General features: G+C 43.9%; 3 protein-coding genes across 3 annotated transcripts in view; 2 read left to right on the plus strand and 1 right to left on the minus strand.

The window, feature by feature from the left end:
• Window positions 1-9,042, plus strand: part of LOC139366441 (pleckstrin and Sec7 domain containing 2) — a 30,223-nt gene extending 21,181 nt beyond the window's left edge. Inside the window, exons 6-15 of the mRNA XM_071103926.1 lie at window positions 1,176-1,234; window positions 1,935-1,937; window positions 2,903-2,992; window positions 3,172-3,215; window positions 3,283-3,476; window positions 3,636-3,706; window positions 3,879-4,036; window positions 4,555-4,699; window positions 4,827-4,970; window positions 5,328-9,042. Coding sequence (XP_070960027.1) covers window positions 1,176-1,234; window positions 1,935-1,937; window positions 2,903-2,992; window positions 3,172-3,215; window positions 3,283-3,476; window positions 3,636-3,706; window positions 3,879-4,036; window positions 4,555-4,699; window positions 4,827-4,970; window positions 5,328-5,546 — 1,127 coding nt within the window. The 3' untranslated portion in view covers window positions 5,547-9,042. The remainder of the gene's footprint in view (window positions 1-1,175; window positions 1,235-1,934; window positions 1,938-2,902; window positions 2,993-3,171; window positions 3,216-3,282; window positions 3,477-3,635; window positions 3,707-3,878; window positions 4,037-4,554; window positions 4,700-4,826; window positions 4,971-5,327) is intronic.
• A 1,802-nt stretch (window positions 9,043-10,844) lies between these two features.
• Window positions 10,845-16,722, minus strand: LOC139366443 (transcriptional activator protein Pur-alpha-like). Its single transcript, XM_071103927.1, has one exon. It carries the CDS (start codon window positions 16,671-16,673, stop codon window positions 15,831-15,833), a length of 843 nt encoding a protein of 280 aa, XP_070960028.1. The 5' UTR covers window positions 16,674-16,722; the 3' UTR covers window positions 10,845-15,830.
• A 2,311-nt stretch (window positions 16,723-19,033) lies between these two features.
• Window positions 19,034-20,931, plus strand: part of LOC139366045 (pro-neuregulin-2, membrane-bound isoform-like) — a 51,753-nt gene continuing 49,855 nt past the window's right edge. Inside the window, exon 1 of the mRNA XM_071103130.1 lies at window positions 19,034-19,442. Coding sequence (XP_070959231.1) covers window positions 19,034-19,442 — 409 coding nt within the window. The remainder of the gene's footprint in view (window positions 19,443-20,931) is intronic.

The raw sequence follows: 20,931 nt of genomic DNA on the forward strand, positions 1-20,931 counted from the left end.
CAAGGATGATAAATGGAAACAGGATGCAGCTGACCTCAAATGTGAGTGTCATATCAAAGGGTCTGAATACTTATGTAAATGAGGTCTTTTGTTTTTTTTATAAATGTACAAAAAATTCTAACAACCTGTTTTTGCTTTGTCATTGTGGGATATTGTACGTAGATTGATGAGATTATATTCTTTACATACATTTTAGAATACGGCTGTAACGTAACAAAATGTGGAAAAGGGGAAGGGGTCTGAATACTTTCTGAATGCACGGTATGTGTATGGGGGTTTTTAACTAATCCTCACCTTACAAAGTGCTGCCCATTTTGTTGTGTTTGGCTTTGAAACAACGACCATGTTTTCCACTCAGTTTCAACCTGTTGTTGAACTTCCTTCTTCAAATTGATCATCACAGTGAGGTGAGTTTTTTAAAAGCATGATGATAAGTGTTTGATGTGATTTTTATTTGCGTTTGCATTGATGTCAGAGTGGTTGGAAGGACAATAGAGCTCTGAGTACCAGGCCATTAGCGACGTGGAGGTCGTTAACGAGTTGAGTACTACCAACGCATGTCCAGAGTGCATAAAAGGAGATTGACTCAACGGTCACGTGGATTATTATTATTTACATTTTTGTACCTCTTTTTTTGTGATATCCAATTGGTAGTTACAGTCTCGTCCCATCGCTGCAACTCCCCTATGGACTCGGGAGAGGCGAAGGTGGAGAGCCATGCATCCTCCAAAACACGACCCTGCCAAGCAGCACTGCTTCTTGACACACTGCTCGCTTAACCCGGAAGCCAGCCGCACCAATGTGTCGAAGGAAACACCGTACAGCTGGAGACAGAAGTCAGCGTGCATGCGCCCGGCCCGCCACAAGGAGTCGCTAGAGCGCGATGGGACAAGGAAATGCCAAACCCTCCCCTATCCCGGACAGCGCTGGGCAAATTGTGCACCGCCTCATTGGTCTCCCGGTCGCAGCCGGCTGCGATACAGCCTGGGATCGAACCCGTGTCTGTAGTGATGCCTCTAGCACTGCGATGCAGTGCCTTAGACTGCCGAGTATTGTTGAGACTTTGTCAAGTATTGTTGAGATTATTTTTTAGCCTACTGTTAAAATATGCCATTTGAGTCATCCATGACATTTAGATAACATTTAAAAACAATGTTCTCTTCTTCTTCCAACAGACGGAGCCCATACGTTAACCTGCGCCCTAATGCTGCTCAACACTGATCTACATGGACACGTATGTACAGCTCTGTTATCAAACCTACAGTCTGTGAAGATAGATGGAAATCAATGTACAGGCAGGAGCCCCCAGAAATACTCATCAATCCTATTTGACATACAGCAGATCCCTGAGGAGTAGAGCCAAAACCCTGTCTAACATGACTCACGCACCAACACAATTGACGTAGAGAAACCTACTGTCGCGTCGGCTCATTGTATTTATGTATTTTGCTTGTCTGTCTTTAAGAATAAAAATAAAGCCCCCCTTAAGGCAGGCAACACCTGTTTAGAAGTGATGTGCTACAGCAACAATAGCTTCCCTCTCTGTCTGTCTGTCTGTCTGTCTTACTCTCTCTCTCTATCTGTCTCTCTTCGACCTCTCTATTTCACTATCTCTCTGTTACCCTCCAGCTCAATCTCTCAATCTCCATCTCTGTTCTCCTCTGACCCACTTTCTGCCCTCTTTTTGTCCCGTCTTTCTGTCTCCTACTACTAAATACCACAGCACTATATACTAACTCTTATCCAGTGTTACTTTAACACACGCTCTCACAATTTAACTCTCTGTTCTTATATGTCTACTAACAGATCCTCTCATGCTTCTAACATACTCTCTCAACCTCCTTCGTTTCTTCTCTTCTCCTCTCCTCTCATTCCCTCTATTCTCCTGCGTTCTGTCTGACCTCTGTGTAACCTCTGGCTGTCCTGCTCCGTAGGTGGTAAGTGGCTTTTAGCACTAACCTCTTCTGTGTCTCTCCATGTACAGTTTATCTGTGGTCATAATGTAACCAATCAACCGCATAATGCATAGAATAGAATAGCTAATGCTCTACCTGCACACCACTGACACCTAGTGGTCATCCAGGGGAATTATTCATAGTACTGCATAACATATTCACATCGATTTGCATTTACAGTAGTGTTTCTCCTAGCCTTGTTAAGATCCACCTACTATAGAAAATACAGTAAACGTCTGAAAAGTTTGTCAATATTTACATTTACTGGTAGGTCGTAAGACTGGGAATCCCAAATCACCCCCTCGCCCCTACCAACCCACTTGGAGGGCCCTCGGTTGTCATATGTCGCTGACAAAACTCCTAGGGTGACTTCCAGAGTGGCGAGGGGATCAATAAACCCATCAACTGTTGTTTTACAAGTTATAAACCTCAGTAACAGTTAAACATTTAATTTGAGGTATAGGCAATTTCATAAGTTTGTGTCATTTCTTGAAATCAGACAAACAAATGCATGTGGTTTACAATTAGACCTGCCTCTCCATTATTTTGTATTCAATTGTGCTTAGTCCAAACAAATCATTATTTTAGATTAAATTCTGCAGACTCCAATCATATCATTATTTTAGATTAAATTCTGCAGACTTCAATCATATCATTATTTTGGATTAAATTGTGCGAACTCCAAACATATTGTGGTGCTTGTCGGGATAGCACTTCGCTCTGAAGCCTGCAGCCTTGCTGCCATGGCCGAAGTGGTTATCGGAATTAGCCCCTACACCCTCAATAATTTTCACTCCCTAAGCTTTGGGATACTTATGCATAAGGCGGAGGTGAGCAAGAATGCACAAATGGAGGGCTGAGGGTTGTGGGAAAGGGAAGGGAGTGATTTAGGATTCAGCCTTCTGTTTCATTGTCCAGAACAGCCTTCATGTGTCTCTCTTGTCCAGAACATTGGGAAGAAGATGTCTTGCCAGCAGTTCATCAGTAATCTGGATGGCCTAAACGATGGCAAGGACTTCCCTAAAGACCTGTTAAAGGTACAGTAATCAATGCTAGGTCAATATTGATGACAACACTTCAACTAGGCTCCTTACTAATGCTTTGTCTTACTAATGTAATATTTGATCAGATTCCAATGTTGGCATTACTCAGAAGTTGATCCAGTTCAATGAGACTTTTTTCTCTCACCATTTTGATTCCTTTACTTCCTGTTTAGGTGCTGTATAATTCAATAAAGAACGAGAAACTTGAATGGGCAATGTGAGTATCCCTTCTCAGGTGTGTGCGTGTGTGTCCTATGTTATTTCTGATGTCTGATGTATTGCAGTGAGGAAGAGGAGTTCAGGAAGAGTCTATCGGAGCTGGTGGAGGAGCAGTATGAGGGAGGGGGGAAGAGGGGGGTTGCCAGGGTAACGGATGGCAATAACCCTTTCATCGCCATCCCCATCCTACCCAACGCTGTCACCTATAAACATGGTGTCCTGTCCCGCAAGAGCCACGCAGACATGGACGGCAAACGCAGTGAGTATAAACTTGCGCGCGCACACACACACACACATAGATGGGCTTAGGCTAGGTTGGAAGGGAATTTCTTAACGCATAAGTCAGTTCAGTTATTGGGATTTAAACAAGTTTAGAAATAACAGTTGTCTCACTCCCTCTCCCTCTCCCTCTCTCTAGCCCCACGAGGACGACGAGGCTGGAAGAAGTTCTATGCGGTTCTAAAGGGGATGATCCTTTATCTACAGAAGGTACCAGATACCTCTCCGTTACCATAGAAACAGACTTCTACCACTGCAGTAGAATGCAGCAGTGGTAGCTCAGCTGCGTGTGTGTCACTCTCTCTCTCCCACACACACACACAAACACAGTAGTAGGAGCTCTCTGACGACGTTATATGTGTGTGTCTCCCCCTGTTGACAGGATGAGTATAAGGCTGATGCAGAGCTGTGTGAGGGGGACCTGAAGAACGCTGTGCGTATTCACCATGCGTTAGCCACCCGCGCTACAGACTACAGCAAGAGACCCAACGTCCTCAAACTAAAGACCTCTGACTGGAGAGTGTTCCTGCTGCAGGCACCGTAGGTCCTCTGATACTCTGGCCTGTAGGGGAGGCCTGTTCTCGCTCTCTGACAGGAGAGTGTCTCTGCTGCAGGCACCGTAGGTCCTCTGCTACTCTGGCCTGTAGGGGAGGCCTGTTCTCTCTCTCTGACAGGAGAGTGTCCCTGCTGCAGGCACCATAGGTCCTCTGCTACTCTGGCCTGTAGGGGAGGCCTGTTCATGGGAACCAGCTACATGTCCTCTAATGCACATTCGGTTATTTTGTCACACAATGATAACTGACTTTCATGATGTACAGAAATGTGGTGTTATTATTGGCATACTCTCTCTCATAATAATGTATGCTATTTAGCAGACGCTTTGTCCATGCATATATTTTACGTACTAGAATCGTACTAGACGTATTTTACGTCTCTAGAATCGAACACGTTATCCTGGCACTGAAAGCGCCATGATCTACCTTCTGAACACATACAGACACATAGAAATGTCTCTCTTTTTTTCTGTCTGTCTGTCTGTCTCCTTTCTTTCTTTGAAGGAGTGAAGAGGAGATGATGTCGTGGATATTCCGTATTAACCTGGTAGCAGCTCTGTTCTCCGCCCCGGCCTTCCCTGCTGCCATTGGCTCCATGAAGACGTTCTGTAGACCTCTACTGCCCTCCTCCTCTACCCGGCTAAACCAGGTGCACGCAAACACACATTATCTCACACACAACCACATATATAGCATGGTGCAACCTAAATTGATTGTGTTATGTGATTGGTTGTTACTGGTGCCTGCTGTTTGATGGGTTGCTGTGATTGGTGCAGGAGGATCAGCTGCAGTCCCACGAGGGGAAGCTGAAGCAGATGAGTGTGGAGGTGGAGGAGCACAGGAAGAACCCTCCCTCGCCTTCTCCCAAGAGCAGAGAGTGGGAGGAGTATCGAATCAAAGAGCACTACCTCATATATGAGGTGAGAAGTAGAGAGGCTACAGGTCTTTGGCCTACATCCCTTTGCATAATATGTGTAGTTTATCTTAAGGGAGAAAGGTTGCATCTCTCTTTCTCTCTCTCTGTGTAACTGTTTATATGTGCATAGGTACTGGTATATCTGAAATAGATGTGCTGTTGTTGTGTTATAGTTGTGACAGAATCACGAGATCAATGTCCTATATGCCTTTTCTCTGTGTTTTTGCCCATCATTTGTCATGAATCCTCTTTCTCTCTGTAGAGTGAGCATTGTGTAATAGCTGTGTGTTAAATGAGCCATGTGTGATATATGCATATTTCTAGTCACATCATCTTCATTCCCCTTCTCTCTCCATTGCAGAAGAGTCGGTACGAGACGTATATCAACCTGCTCCAGGCCAAGATGAGGGCAGAGACAGACGACCTGGAGAAGATAGAGGCTAGCGTGATGAGCGGGATTGGGGAGGGCCGAGGGGGGCGCGAGGGATACCTCCGGAAGACCCAGTCCTCTCCTTCCATCAGCCAGCACGATGTCAATGGCAGGGCCTCTGGACGCACTGGCCCGGGCCAGCAGAGTTGAGAGGAGAACCCCCTAAAAAATATAATGCACCCCCCCGTAACTCTGTCCTCTGAGCCAGAGGGCTCTCCCCTCCAAACGCCTGAGAACTGGACCCCCAAATCCTCCCTCCTTCCTATTTCATTGCACAGTAAAGCGGTAATAATTGTTCCAGCTATACAGTATTACTGGTGTTATTTAACCAACAGCTAATTGTCGCTGGCAGTGCTTATAAGAACACTTATAACGGAGAACATGAAGATGTGGAAAAAAGGACGAAAGAGGAGAGAGGACTTACCGGCATAAAGTGTGGAGTGTAGTTTTTTGGTTTGAGGAGGTGGATGGTGGATTTCAGGGTGGAGGGGTACAGTAGCATAGTAGTAGGGCGACAAGTAGCCTAGCAGTTAAGAGATTTGGGCCAGAATCCCGAGCAGACTAGGTGAAAAATCTGTTAATGTGCCCTAGAGCAAGGCACTTAACCCACAATTGCTCCTGTAAGTCGCTCTGCATAAGAGCATCTGCTAAATGACTAAAATGTCAAATGTACACTACCGTTCAAAAGTTTGGGGTCACTTAGAAATGTCCTTGTTTTTGAAAGAGAAGCTATTTTTTTTGTCCATTAAAATAACATCAAATTCATCAGAAATACAGTGTAGGCATTTTTAACGTTGTAAATGACTATTGTAGCTGGAAACATAATTTTTTTAATGGAATATCTACATAGGCGTATTCCAATGGCACGTTGTGTTAGCTAATCGCAGTTTAACATTTTAAAAGGCATTAGAAAACCCTTTTGCAATTATGTTAGCACAGCTGAAAACTGTTGTTCTGATTAAAGAAGCAATAAAACTGTCCGCCTTTAGACTAGTTGAGTATCTGGAGCATCAGCATTTGTGGGTTCGATTACAGGCTCAAAATGACCAGAAACAAAGACCTTTCTTTGGAAACTCGTCAGTCTATTCTTGTTCTGAGAAATGAAGGATATTCCATGCGAGAAATTGCCAAGAAACTGAAGGTCTCGTACAACGCTGTGTACTACTCCCTTCACAGAACAGCACAAACTGGCCCTAACCAGTAGAAAGAGGAGTGGGAGGCCTTGGTGCACAACTCTCAACGTCAACAGTTAAGAGTTGCAAAGAAAAATACATATCTCAGCCTGGCCAATAAAAATAAAAGATTAAGATGGGCAAAAGAACACAGACACTGGACAGAGGAAGATTGGAAAAAAGTATTATGGACAGACGAATCTAAGTTTGAGGTGTTCGGATCACAAAGAAGAACATTCGTGAGATGCAGAAAAATTGAAAAGATGCTGGAGGAGTGCTTGACGCCATCTGCCAAGCATGGTGGAGGCAATGTGATGGTCTGGGGGTGCTTTGGTGGTGGTAAAGTGGGAGATTTGTACAGGGTAAAAGCAATCTTGATGAAGGAAGACTTTCACTCCATTTTGCAACGCCATGCCATACCCTGTGGGCGGCGCTTAATTGGAGCCAATTTCCTCCTACAATAGGACAATGACCCAAAGAACAGCTCCAAACTATGCAATAATTATTTAGGGAAGAAGCAGTCAGCTGGTATTCTGTCTATAATGGAGTGGCCAGCACAGTCATTTGATTTCAACCCTATTGAGCTGTTGTGGGAGCAGCTTGACCGTATGGTACGTAAGAAGCGCCCATCAAGCCAATCCAATTTGTGGGAGGTGCTTCAGGAAGTATGGGGTGAAATCTCTTCAGATTACCTCAACAAATTGACAACTAGAATGCCAAAGCTCTGCAAGGCTGTAATTGCTGCAAATAGAGGATTCTTTGATGAAAGCAATGTTTGAAGGACACAATTATTTCATTTAAAAATATTTTTTTATAACCTTGTCAATGTCTTGACTATATTTCCTATTCATTTTGCAACTCATTTCATGTATGTTTTCACGGAAAACAATGACATTTCTAAGTGACCCCAAACCTTTGAAGTAACTCACACCTTATAGTGAGCCTTCAACAGGTTACTATGGACCATAGAGCATGGAGACTCTCCTCAGTGTATCTGAACAGGCCTATGTAACACACCTACTGTATGGAAGCCTTATGATGATGAACAACACTTACCCAGACTCTCAGAACTGTTAAGATGATCAACTCCTTGCTGTGTAGACTATTATTGATAAGTATGTATTTCTTCTTCCACTTGAACCTGAGCTTCATATATGATATCAGACTGAATGAAAGCACTGTGGCATGTTTTATAACCCTTGTTCTATGTTAATGTCTGGACACCTGTACTGCTGTTACTTTGAGTGGATACCTGTACTGCTGTTACTCTGAGTGGATACCTGTACTGCTGTTACTCTGAGTGGATACCTGTACTGCTGTTACTCTGAGTGGATACCTGTACTGCTGTTACTGAGTGGATACCTGTACTGCTGTTACTCTTGAGTGGAAGCTGAGATGGAGGACATTGACAGAGTATGAGCAGTAATGTTGGTTTGTTGAAGATTTTGATAAAGTGCTTTGAGCGTGTATGCGTGTGTGTGTGTGTGTGTGTGTGTGTGTGTGAGCGCCTGCGTACATGAGTGTGTATGTGGTTGAGGGTTGGTCAGTGGACATTGGGTTAAGGTTGAAAGGAAGCACGTCTAACATTAAAGGATCTGTGTTCTGTGTTGGAATGCTTTGATGCAGAAGAAGACGTCTCCTGAGTTGAAGCGGCTCATCTTCCTGTCATATCATCATCAGAGTGCAGATACTACAATCAAAGACTGAAAGACAAAGCAGCAGAACAGGAAGTAGAGGAAGTGGCTGAGCAGAACATAGCTGTACACGTGGTGTAGAATCATATTCATGTGAGAGACCAGAGAGAGGACACTAACCCAGCTCTGTCTCTCCAGGAAGGAACCATGGAAAGATGGAGGGAGGAAAGAGGGCTGTGGTTCTGCTGGACTACATTGTTCTAAATGGAACATTGAAACTCATCCCCCTCTCTTTCTCCTTCCCACTTCAGATGGGATAGTGTCCCTAATTCATATGTCTTTCTCGACACTAAAGCGGTACGGAATCTTTGCACGGTCAGAACAGACACAGAGGCTTTATAGATGCTGTGTTTTTGATGAGACTGGATCAGAGATCCTTAGTTCTGTTGACTGAAGTGGAATTTGGAATCAGAACTGACATTTTATACATTATGTCTTTCTTACTCTGAGGACCGACCTTGTCACTTTGGCTGTTGTGCTAACTAACCATTGTTTCCCCAGTGTTTTAGGGCAGAGCAGTGCTGTTGTAATATAGAATTGTGAGAAGGTTTTTTACTTTGCTGGTCCTGTCTTAAATAAATATTTGTTGTTGTTTTTTATTTAAACAAAGGAAGCTTGGAGACTGGAAATGTTACTGTATATTGTTATTTTGTTTGACAGTGTAAAGTGGAGGGAGTTTTTACTGGTTATTTTAGTCAGTGCTTCCTAAAGTCACCTTTCATATACAATAGAAATTGGTGTCAATGTTTTTATTATCAATAATACAGCTCTTTGTCTAGAGATATTGCCTTATGTAACGCAGATGAGAAAATAACCATGTGGAAAATGTTTAGCATAGCTAGTTCGCAATTTAGCAGGAATAAACATAGCGTCCACATCTTGGACACAATGAGCACTTGTCAAGGTACCACTTGCACCTGTAGCTATTAAATACTATGAAAGGCTGGTCATGGCTCACATCAACACCATCATCCCAGACCCACTCCAATTCACATACTGCCCGAACAGAGCCAAAGATTACACAATCTCTATTGCACTCTCCCACCTGGACAAAAGGAACACTTATGTGAGAATACTGTTCATTGACTACAGCTCAGCGTTCAACACCATAGTGCCCTCCAAGCTCATCACTAAGCTCAGGTACCTGGGACTGAACACCTCACTCTGCAAGTGGATCCTGTATTTCCTGACAGGCTGCCCCAGGTGGTAAGGGTAGGCAACAACACATCCACCACACTGATCCTCAACACAGGGGCCCCTCAGGATGTGCATGCTTAGTCCCCTTCTGTACTCCCTGTTCACCTGCACATGACTCCAACACCATCATTACGTTTGCGGACGACATTACGGTGGTAGAAGTTCTACAACTGCACCATTGAGAGCACCTTGACTGGCTGCACCACCTCTTGGTATGGCAACTGCTTGGCATCCGACTGCAAGACGCTATAGAGGGTAGTGCACACGGTCCAGTACGTCACCGGGGACGAGTTCCCTGCCATCAAGGGCTTCTTTACCAGGCAGTGTCAGAGGAAGGCCCTAAAACAGTCCAGCCATGCAAGTCAAATACTGTTCTCTCTGCTACCGCTCGGCAAGCGGTACCGATGCACCAAGTCTGGAACCAACAGGACCCTGAACAGCTTCTACCCCCAAGCCATAAGGCTGCTAAATAGTTAACCAAATAGCTACCTAGACAATCTGCATTGACTCCCTTTTGCACAAACTCTGACTCATCATATAAACTGCTGCTACTGCTTATTATCTATCATGTTGCCTAGTAATTTTACTCCAAACTATATCTACACATCTACCTCGGACACATCGACTCGGTACTGGTACTCTGTGTATATAGTCAAGTTATCATTACTCATTGTGTAATTATTCCTTGTGTTATTATTTTTCTATTTTTGTTGGGAATGGCTCGTCAGTAAGCATGTCACTGTTAGTCTACATCTGTTGTTTACGAAGCATGTGACAAATACAATTTGATTTGATTGTCTCTCAAATAGACCGCAACAGTCGTTGGTTAGCTAGCTAGTGATTTTTTGTTGTTGTTGCCATATTAGCATTGACATGACATCAGTCAAAACACCTCAAAACAAGACATGGTATTAAGAACAAGATAAAACTAGCAGAAAGAGCCACCTACGATTCCCTACATGGCAGCCTCTTGTCATTGTTGCTAGCTATCTGACCGTTCAGAGTCATAACTAAGCACGGATTCCGGCCCCATCGATGCGTGCACCTTATTTTCGTGATGTCAGCCGTCTGTTCTTGTCAATGCGACGTGAACAGTATCCATGCTTCAGCACCTTTGACAGCGCCAACTTTCCGCATCAACAACACGTCCTCAAAACGGCACAAATAGGCCTACTGCAGCGCAATGGACAGCACCAATGTCGCATATCGCCATCACCAGCACCTTGAAAAGTGCCTGACTCCTCTTCTAGCGAACTTCAGGTTTCACCAGCAGGTAGGCCTATTGGTGCCACTACCAGTACTTCTAAACGTAAGTTATTTGGACCATTATGAATTAAACAAAGTCTGTGGAACTTTTAGTCAGACACTCTGTAAAGACACAAGAGCATGAGGAATGCCTGTTTATTGCAATTAGTCATTTTCAGACGACAAAGGCTTTTCCAACATTAAATCAACAACGTACAAAACAGCACACGTTTTGCCATCAACTAAAATTTAATAAGGTAGTGAAAGTACATAAACAAAGTCATGAAGTACAGTAAGATACAAGTTATGATGATGTCAAATGTAGGATGAGCAGATTTTTCAAAGCCAAATTAAGCACCATCGTCATGTAGTCAGGAAAGGCCATAAATCAGTAAGAACTACTCTAGAATGTATGGGGAAAAAGTTAAACATGGTACATCACAGTTTTCAGACCTTTATACCAACTAAAAAATATCAATATTGGTGTAACACTACTTTATCATGCAATTTACTTTAGTAAACCTTCTGAAACACAGACAAAATATACTTCAATAAGTAGAAGAACTTGATACATCTCTGTCCAGCAATGTCACAAAGCCTGGAAAGTTATTTATACTCTCTGAATGTGAGATCCCTATCAAAAATAATATGCAGATTTTTTATTTTCTTAATATATCTAAAGTGCAAGTATTTATCCATCTTATTCAATGCTTTCTGTAAGTATAAAATACAAAAGAAAAAAAACAGCAATATGCTTTTCCTGTTTATATGTTATATTTTTCTGAAACAAGGATCATCATATACACACACACACACACACACCACAGATAAAATATTTTGAAAGGTGCAACATATCATATAGGGTTGATAAAGGGTAGTTAGACCATACGGTGACATGGGATATGTTCATTGTGCATTGACCCTCTTCCTCCCCATTGACTTTTATAGATCCTTTTCCCAATGTCTCGTCCCTGTACATAACAGTAGCCTATACAGTCTGCATACATGAAGGACTCTGCATTGGTATGTGCAAAACAGAATGTGTGCTGAGCTAGTAATGGTCAAGGTGACTGTTGGCTTCACAAACAAGATTGTGATTGGCCTTTCCCATTATTGACGTTGTCTGTGAGTGATTGGTCTGAACTTGAAGGACCAGAGAAACGTCATAGCAACAATAGAACACTGAAACTCAATTTAATGGATCTTTAAACAGCTTCATAGAATGAATGGAAGTTGAAATTGTAGTGGGAGAGATTCCAGAAGACCACACCTCTAAAGGGACTGGTAGAGGTTGTTACCATGGTCATGCAGCTGTTGTTTAGATCAAAACACACACATTCCCACCATTAAGAACTAGTACAAATAAGAAGAACAAAGCACCTCTAATAGTTAATCAATTCTAATACATCTCTCTCTGATGCAAACAGCACCACCACCACCACCACCAATGTTACACTGAACTGAACTAGACAGGCTGCTGCACAGTTACAATCAACCAACTGCAAATTTTGATTATGGGGCAAAAACACCTGGCGTCCATTTTGTGTCCCATTGATTAACTGCAATCTGAGCAACATGGCGAAATCATCAGCTCTAAACCGTGGCAGTTGGTTCTGACCCAACACTGTGTTGATCCTTTAAAATAGGCAGTGTTCTAGAATCTATTACACAGAACCATGCCACTCCGGAACCAGAACGGACCCAGTAGCACCTTGTGAACTGACAAAAAAATAATCACTTTTGTTTAATTATAATTTATTTTTTATGTGCGTTTTACAGAGCGAGGCATACAAACATAAAACGTGAGCTGAATGAGTTAGAATTATGGCCCCATTAAATCAGATCCGCTTTAGCCGACATCCACATAGCTGATACATTGACGTGTAGGAGGTGGAACCGCGTTAGAGCTGTCAAATCCACAAGTGGCTCCCGGCATCATACCTAAACCGCACATTGCTATTGGCTGCATGAAGTCGCATTAAGAGAAATCCCATGGAGTCATATTTACAAGTTCAAACACTTGAATGTGAGATGTAATCTACAGCTCAATTAAGCTGATAGAAATCCTCATTAAATGTTACATGATTTTCAATTTGAACGTCATTATTTCTATATAGCCTACACTTTCTCGTTCTGAACTTCTAACGCGAGTGGGACGGGTGTGGCTTCATGACAATGATCTCAGCTGCTCACCGATTTGACAGCTCCAACTTCGGACACCGCCAAAACATCAGCTATGCGGGTGTTTACTATCGCCAGTTAACACTTGATCTGATTGACTATAGCCTTCGTTTCTCTAGGGCTGGCCAGTAAGAGAGTTGTGAAAATGGTGTATTGAATTTCCAGGCTTAATGTCTCACATTTAAAGCCTTAATTAATTCAATCAAACATTTACTGTGTAGAAATAGCATTTGGTCTTTCACAGCGGTACTGGAGGTTTGACTGAATTCTGGCTTCAAAATGTTCTTTATATGTGTAGAGCACAACATAGAGTCAAATCCACAGTTTACCTGCTATGTAAAAGATCCCTCTGAAATTCTGGGGCAGTGTTAGGCAGTGTCATGGGTTTCTCTCCAAAAGAGGAGAGAAACCCATGAAGCTTTAATGCTAGCCTAGTAAAGGGACATTTAATAGGGGTCCTATATGGGGCCCCACATAGGGACCCATGCATCTCGAGGCCTCTTTCTTACAGTTGTAACTCTGACCGAATCTAAATGGCTGGTGGAATTATAGCAGACCTACCTACTGCTGCGCAGTCTGTCCTCAACATCACGCCAGCCGGCCTGATGGCAGTACAGTACAGTGCAGTAGGTTTAGATCTACTAAACTAATCCAAGCCACCCTGTGATGCTCTAAATCCAGCTACTGATGGTTAACCTAGCTGGCTGATTGTTAATCAACGCTTAAAGAAATCCTCTATGGCATTGTTTACTGGTGGACTGAGAGCAAGGAATGCTGGGTAACTGTCAAAATGATTCTGTCTTCACCCCAGGAAGAATGGTTGGTCACTTCATCGTCAGGGCAACCCCCTCTGTCACCACATCAATTTGTTGACATTGTGTCATTTTCATTGAACTTTTCTCCTTCTGACTTGGAATAATTTATCCCAGTAAAACTAAAAAGTTTCATGATACTACTCTATCAAATTATAAGACACTCAGAAGGGGCAGGACTGTGCTTCTAACACTGACCTGAAGATGAGGAGATAAGCTTTCTGATTTGTGGGCGGGATAAGCTATGTCACTGTAGCGATTCTGTGGAAAGAGAAACATCAGAAACTTGCCAACACTCACTGAAACACAGTGGGCTTACTGTATATGAAAGTGATGGGAAATCTCACACTAGTTTGAAACCTTTTCACTTAAATGCAGAGAAAGACTTCACATTTCTGTAACAATGCAGAATTCAGACTCATGCTTTTCAAATATCAATCACATATATATTTGCCTTTTTTTTTGTCTATACAACATACAATGCCACGATTGGCACGTACAATATTGCACACTATAAAGTAATGTCCTCACAGTCTGTCATCACCCTGTGTAGGAGGAGACTGCTGCTCTGACAACATGTGGAGAGTAACGTTGAGAAATCAAATAATGCTGTGACAAATTAGACCAGCAAGCCCGGTCTAGTTTGGATTATATTGGAGCTGTAGCACCATAGAAAGATACTGCCTTGGCCTTTTGGCCTACATCCAGAAAAACCTCACAAGGGGCTCTTAGGGCATCCATCCATCATCCATCTCATCCCCACTGACTGACTACTGTATACGTCCAGTTACATTTTACATGGTGCAAGAGGTGGACAGACACAACCCCACATCTCTGATGACTATCCATGCTCACATTAGAAGTGCTGCTGCTGTTGCTGTTCTAGGGGCCATTCTCTGCTCTCCTGCCTGTGGAGGGAGACAGGCTACAGAAAAGGGCCTCTCTGGTTTGGCTTGTTAGTGTTGACCAATAGCCATACAGCAAACAGTACAGAACTTACAAATGAAAACATACAGTGGTCGAGAGAGATATCATTAACATCGACCACAATGTGAAGCACGTAAACGAGTGGAGTGTATAAGGCACCAGGTTGTTCTGACGTCAGAGAGGATGCGCCCTCGCGGCTCAGCATGCATGTAGCCGCGCGCTGATGCGTCTTTTTCCGCGTCTCGCGCTGCCATCACCGGTTGAGAATCTGTTTTTTGTGCCCCATGCCACCCTCCCCCCGAAAAAGAAAACTCGCCCACAGAAAACGTGGGCATTTTAGGATTTAAATACAGCTGATTCACAAAATCATAATTAGTATATCTAAGTTAGCACATTTTTTATCTAACCATTGTTCCAAATTTGAATGGACATGGTGCAAAAGGGTTGATATTCAATAGTAAAGATGCTTCTATCCCGTTTAGGCCAATATCGACTCTGCTCTCATAAAATACTCCATAATGTAGGCCTATGACATGATAAAAACGCGTTTCATAACTACATTTTCGATCAAATTAAACACTATAACTTTCCCAAATGCCTTTTTAAAAGAGATTTAGGCCTACGCATATTGGCAGAAGTGTCTATTTTTTCAGTCTGTGCGTTGCATTCTGCAGTACACGTTAATAGATAGCGCTTTACTTTTTATTTCCTGCGTACCTTATATTAATAAACTACAACTGATTTCAGATATTGGTTTGGTAAAGTAATTTATCATATATATATGATGTCAAATGTTGGTTGATGTCAAATGTTGGTTTACATGGAGATCTTCGTAATTTCCAATTTACGTTTTTTTTTTTCGTTTTGCACTTTGGAAACCTTTCCGAAATAGCTTGGACGTGTGCAAAATCGGGTTGTTTGTTAGAGCAATAAACACTCTGTTCATTGTCATTTAAATCAAGTAGGAAACAGTTCATATTTTACAGTTCAAACAAGTTATTGATAGCAGCGGCTTACTGTTAAAATGGTTGGTAAGTGGGTGACATCCAGCAATGAACGACGAGACAGTAGGCTACTGCCAGTCTGACTGTGAAGGTTGTGTGTGGGGTGGTTCCCTTGGAATTCTCTCTTTATATTTTACAGTAAAGGTCTGATTATAAAGTCTGTTGTTTGTTGTTATTTATTTCTGCTCAAGCCGGTAATCCGTCAATCATCGTCCCCGTCGTCACCATGTTGGCCCTCCGGTAGGAGTTCGGAGGCCCGTTTCTCTCTACTCCGCTCCTGGATCTTTCTCATCTCCTCCGCATATTTACAGAACGTGTTGCCGAATTTGGACCACACTTTGCACGGAACAGTGATGGAGTTCCGGTAGGTAGGCTTCACCTCGCTGACCCGCATGAACACTCCGTACTTGTTAGAACCCACGTCGAAGAAAAAGCGTTTGTTGTCAACAGTCAAGGAAGTGCCCTCGGGTAGTTCTGCTGGTTCCTCGTCCACACCGTAATCATCGATGAGTTTGGCCAAGGCGTCACGGAACTCGATAAGTCCCTGCGCTGGAAGCGCGATGGTCTGGCCTTGTGCACTTCCCAATCCGGGCCCCCGATTAACGGTCTGACGGATCCTTAGGAACCGCCCCCTCTGGTTCTCTTTCAGATCCATGTAATATTTGCGATTCTCTCGCACTAGAAATTCGCTCTTGAGAGCCCGCCGGGGCTCATCCTGCACTATATCCGGGTTGCTCGGGCCCAGCTGGGCGTAATGTTCGATGAAGTCCCCGAGATAGTCACGGAACTCCACTGCCACTGACATAGAGAGAGTGAGGCGGCTCTTATTTCCCCCAGCTCCGACCTCGGCTATCTTTAGGAAGCGGCCTTTTGCATTCTGCTTCACGTCTAGGTAGAAGCGCTTATTCTGGATGTCTACTCGCTTTGACGCGAGCTCCTCCGTGTCGTGTTGCAGTCTTGCCGCGGCGCCCATCGCGCCCGGAGGCAGGGAGCCGGGGCCTGTGGCCAGCCCTCCGTGGTCACTGCCACTGTCTCTGTCCGCCATGATGCTGCCTCCTGCTTACCTTCCACCGTCTCCCTCAGCCTGCTGCAACCTCGACTGCCTGTCAACCACACCGACGATATCGCGAGAGCGCTACGCTTTAGAAAGGAAACGAAAGCAGCCTACTGTAGTTCATATTACATTCTGTTCTGAGAGGGGTGTATTCAAGATATACACGTTTGCGTCTAAACTGTGTAGCAGCTGCACATAATTCAGTAACGTTGCAACTAAATTGAAGCTCTTCACAATGTGTTATGCATCATTATAATGTCCCGCATTTGTATCTCCTATTAGTAATATGAAAGCATAATCTTGCACAGAATTGCCTATACTATACTTCCACTGGTCATCATCTGCCATGAGAGAAACGGGTGTTTTGCCTGCATCTGTAGCATCTAGCACATTCCTCGAATGAAACACTAGCCCACCCATGTGTCAAACCGAGCAGAGACAGATAATACTAGACAGATAATGTATTTTATTGATATACATCGTCTCTTGTTAATCTCTTACATTTTAACATAATACAGCTAGGTGGATAAAATGACATATAAAAGTCGAATTAACTGATAAAGGTTTATTTGTCTTTTCATGAGAGAATAGACTCATATGTTTGGAGTGTTGAAGGAGTGATTTGATTGAGAATAAAAATTGAGCTTCAAAAAGAAAAAATATTTGTATGAATAACTAAAATAATATTTAGTCTATTATGTGAACTGTAAGATGATGAGGTAGAATGAGTCACATATCCTTAGTGTGATCAGAAATCACCTTATTAATCCGTTCTCTTCCAGTGACTGATAACGACATCATTCTGACGCTGTTTCAGCGCAAATTCTCTGACCTCCAAGCAAGGACGGCTAGCTCGCGCTCTGAACGGGCGAGCGGGGGAATCTTGAATTAATTAAGTGATTGATTGATTGGGGAGGATAATGAGGGAGGGATGGCACGGTAGAGGGAGGAGAATAACTTGTGAGCCACCACTGTGAAGCTGTGTATGAGCAAGCTTTCGTCACACTGTTAAGGGTTTGAGAAGAGAACAACATATTTTAATAAAGGCATCCACCTATCCTGTACAAAGATAAGGAGTATCATTTTTGGCACATGTGGCTTCCGTATTACTTCGATGCTGGTTGGCCTAATCGATATTCTCACATGTGGCCACACGCTGAGCCACTCGGCCACCACCACACACATTATTCATTTTCTCTCGGTGCAGAAATCTCCAGCCCTGCATGAACATGCCCGCAGGACCCAGTGCCTTTCTAATAGGTGAATCCGTTGTTGGGCATCGTTCCGTGAGGGTTGCCTGTTTGGCGCTAGCTGCATCGTAACCAGTGGTTTGGTCAGATTAGACAGAAAGAGAGGTCTCCAATTTACAGGTTGTCGTGCTATAGGCTACTACTGGAACCATTGAGACATTTTCGCAGCGTTAGTCATCACACTAGCCGCAGTGTAGCCTTGTCTCTCTGAATAGCCAGCCCTCTAGTTCAGTACGCACTCTTCTAAGTGTTGGGTTTGGTTGATCCCATAATTTTAAACCGAACCGCAACCGAACCATATGCTGCTGCTATAATGGTCGTCCATGGTTCTGACTTCGGGCGGTTTCTCTGACCTGTTGTCAGTGGTCTGAGGGGTGTTGGGCCAGTGTGTTGTGCGTGCGGCTCCGGTCATTAGTGTTTGCGCAGGAAGTGGCAGCCGACGCCAGTGGCCGAGCAGGTGATGTTTGCTCACGTAAGCCGTTCGCGTTTGAGGGGTGCAAGGGACGCGGCTGGAGGGATTGCGCTGTTGCATCGCCTAACTGGATAACCAGATAACAGCTGTATTCTGTAGTCTCCGTTTTACCGAAAAGGAGTCCGATTTTTCTACACTTCTGAAGGTGGATCAAGAAGCCCGACCTTGTGTGTGTCTGTCTGTGTATTTATGCTCTTTTTTTTTCCTGTGCGCGGAATCTAACAATAATTTTCCGTTATAGAAAGGCAATGCGCCCACCCATGCGATGACATTTGTTGGAGAGAGAGGACTCACTATAGAGGCTTCATGCAGAACCTCTGGTTTCGAGTAGAGGATAATTTACTAGTCTTGGTTTGCGTTTCAGGAGAAAAAAATAGTGTTGAAGGAGAATGCAGCAACCACATTTTTAACCATGCAGAACCGGGCCGTTTCCGGTTCTTAGGCTGGTGTGTCCCCATCTGAAAGTTTATGGGGAAAGCGGCAGACACAGATGGCATGGACACTTATACAAGGTCTGCCGCTCTGCCCTGCTATCGGAGCCTATTCGCAGTCTCCCACTTCAACCCCGCTCCGTCATCCGCGCCCCTTAGCCGCCCCAGCACTGCAGCAACCGAGCCACGGCCGACGGCATGAGGCTTGATCCGGTGCATTTCTCCATGCTGGTCATCGGGGTATCCTTTGCCTGTTACGCCCCGAGTCTCAATTCCCTCCAGGACCAGGCGTATCGATCTGCCGTGGTCATCGAGGGCGAGGTGCGCTCCTCACCGGAAAACGTCTCTCGGGAGCCTTACAGTGTAAATGTCAAAGTGCTGGACGTGTGGCCCGTGAACAGCGGCGGGCTCGAGCGGGAGCAGCTCGTGACTGTCGGAGACTTCAGTTCCGAGGCCCCGTGCACCACTGTGGAGGAGAATCACAGATATATCTTTTTCATGGACCCAACAGGCGAGCCTTTAGTATTCAAGGCATCGTTTGCTCCGCTGGACGCCAGCGGAACGGACCTGAAGAAGGATGTGGAGAGCGTGTTGTGTGAGGACTGCGGTAAGTTTAGCTTTTATTGGACGCTTTAGGGCCGCACGCTAATGCCCCGGTGATATAAGGAGTCTCCGGCCTCATTGTGAGTGCTTATAGGTGATGATTGACACGGTTCAATTCTCCATGCCTGGTGACACAAACAAGACGGTGCATTTTTTTCGAGGACATAAGACCATGCATGGATGTGTGAGACAGATGTCCTAGCGGCTGTAGTACATTAGGATATAGGTAAAAGTGATGTAGAATAGGCTATACCTGGTGACGAGTGAGACGATTATCATGTATATAGCACTTTGATCTGATATGGACAATCCATCAATATGAAAATGATATACCTTCCATAGTGTGCATGTTGGTAAGATATTGGCCTGCTTGGCTATGTGGAGTCAAAAGATGGAGCATAGATGAGTGTGTGTGTGTGTGTGTGTGTGTGTGTGTGTGTGTGTGTGTGTGTGTGTGTGTGTGTGTGTGTGTGAAATATTCCATGTCTGAGAATGGGGTGGCAAGGTATTAGAGAGAGAGAAAGAGAGAGTGAGAGAAAGCGAGAGAGAGAATATGGAGTGAGTCTGACAGAATATGACACAGTTTAATTTCAAATAGCCATCAGTATTAATTCAGATGTCAGTTAGCTCTCAAACAGCATGGAGACTGACACCATATGACAGGAAATAGGGAGACCAACCAGCTAGTCCTAACCGGTCGGTGCTGTTAGATCAGGTGGTGGATATTTGGTCCCTTAGGGCCCTTCACTAAAGATCAGGGGCATCACAATGGTTCAGCACCGTGGACAGTTCATATTCTCTGACCTCTGAATAGCATCCATCCATTCTCAGTCTGTTTTATTTGTTGTCATGCATGATAAGAGTAAGACAGTGGCCTATTGCCTCTTTAAACCATCAGTTACATTATCTGCTATTCTCTGTGACAAATTCTCTGGATGTGTCCAAATATTCTGGAGAACTGAAGCTTTCTTTGTTCAGCTCATCACCTTTGGCATGATGAAACAACACCGGTATGATCAGGGCCCATATGTATCAAGCATTTTAGAGTAGGAGTGCTGATTTAAGATCAGTTTAACCTTTTATATCACAATTAATAAGATTCCATGTTCAGGAAATACCTGATCCTAGATCAGTACTCTTATTCTGAGATGCTTGACACATGCTGCCCCTGGTCTCTAGCCAAGGCTAACATTAAGATCTTCCTGACAACATTTCAGCACCATGGACAGTGTATAGTGTGCCTGACCTCTGAGTAGAATCCATGATGAGAAAATGAATAATCTTTCCTCAACTCGTTCTCAATGCCCCCATGACCACTAATCTGAAAGGCCTTGATGGGTGAAAGTGATGCAGGTGAAACTTATCCACCACTTTCACCTATCAGTGCTCATAATAGAGAGAAGACAACATGATGCTTGGAGTGTTTGTCTCTGTCACCTGTGTGTTTCTGTATGGTTGCACCATTCCCTGTCTGCAGCTGAAGTGCTATACTT

Source organism: Oncorhynchus clarkii, chromosome 14 (genome assembly GCF_045791955.1).
Source record: "Oncorhynchus clarkii lewisi isolate Uvic-CL-2024 chromosome 14, UVic_Ocla_1.0, whole genome shotgun sequence".
Taxonomy (NCBI): Eukaryota; Metazoa; Chordata; class Actinopteri; order Salmoniformes; family Salmonidae; genus Oncorhynchus; species Oncorhynchus clarkii.

What these genes read in the sequence shown, in the direction of transcription:
- LOC139366443 (XM_071103927.1), bottom strand. Translation starts at nt 16,673, where the DNA reads ATGGCGGACAGAGACAGTGGCAGTGACCACGGAGGGCTGGCCACAGGC.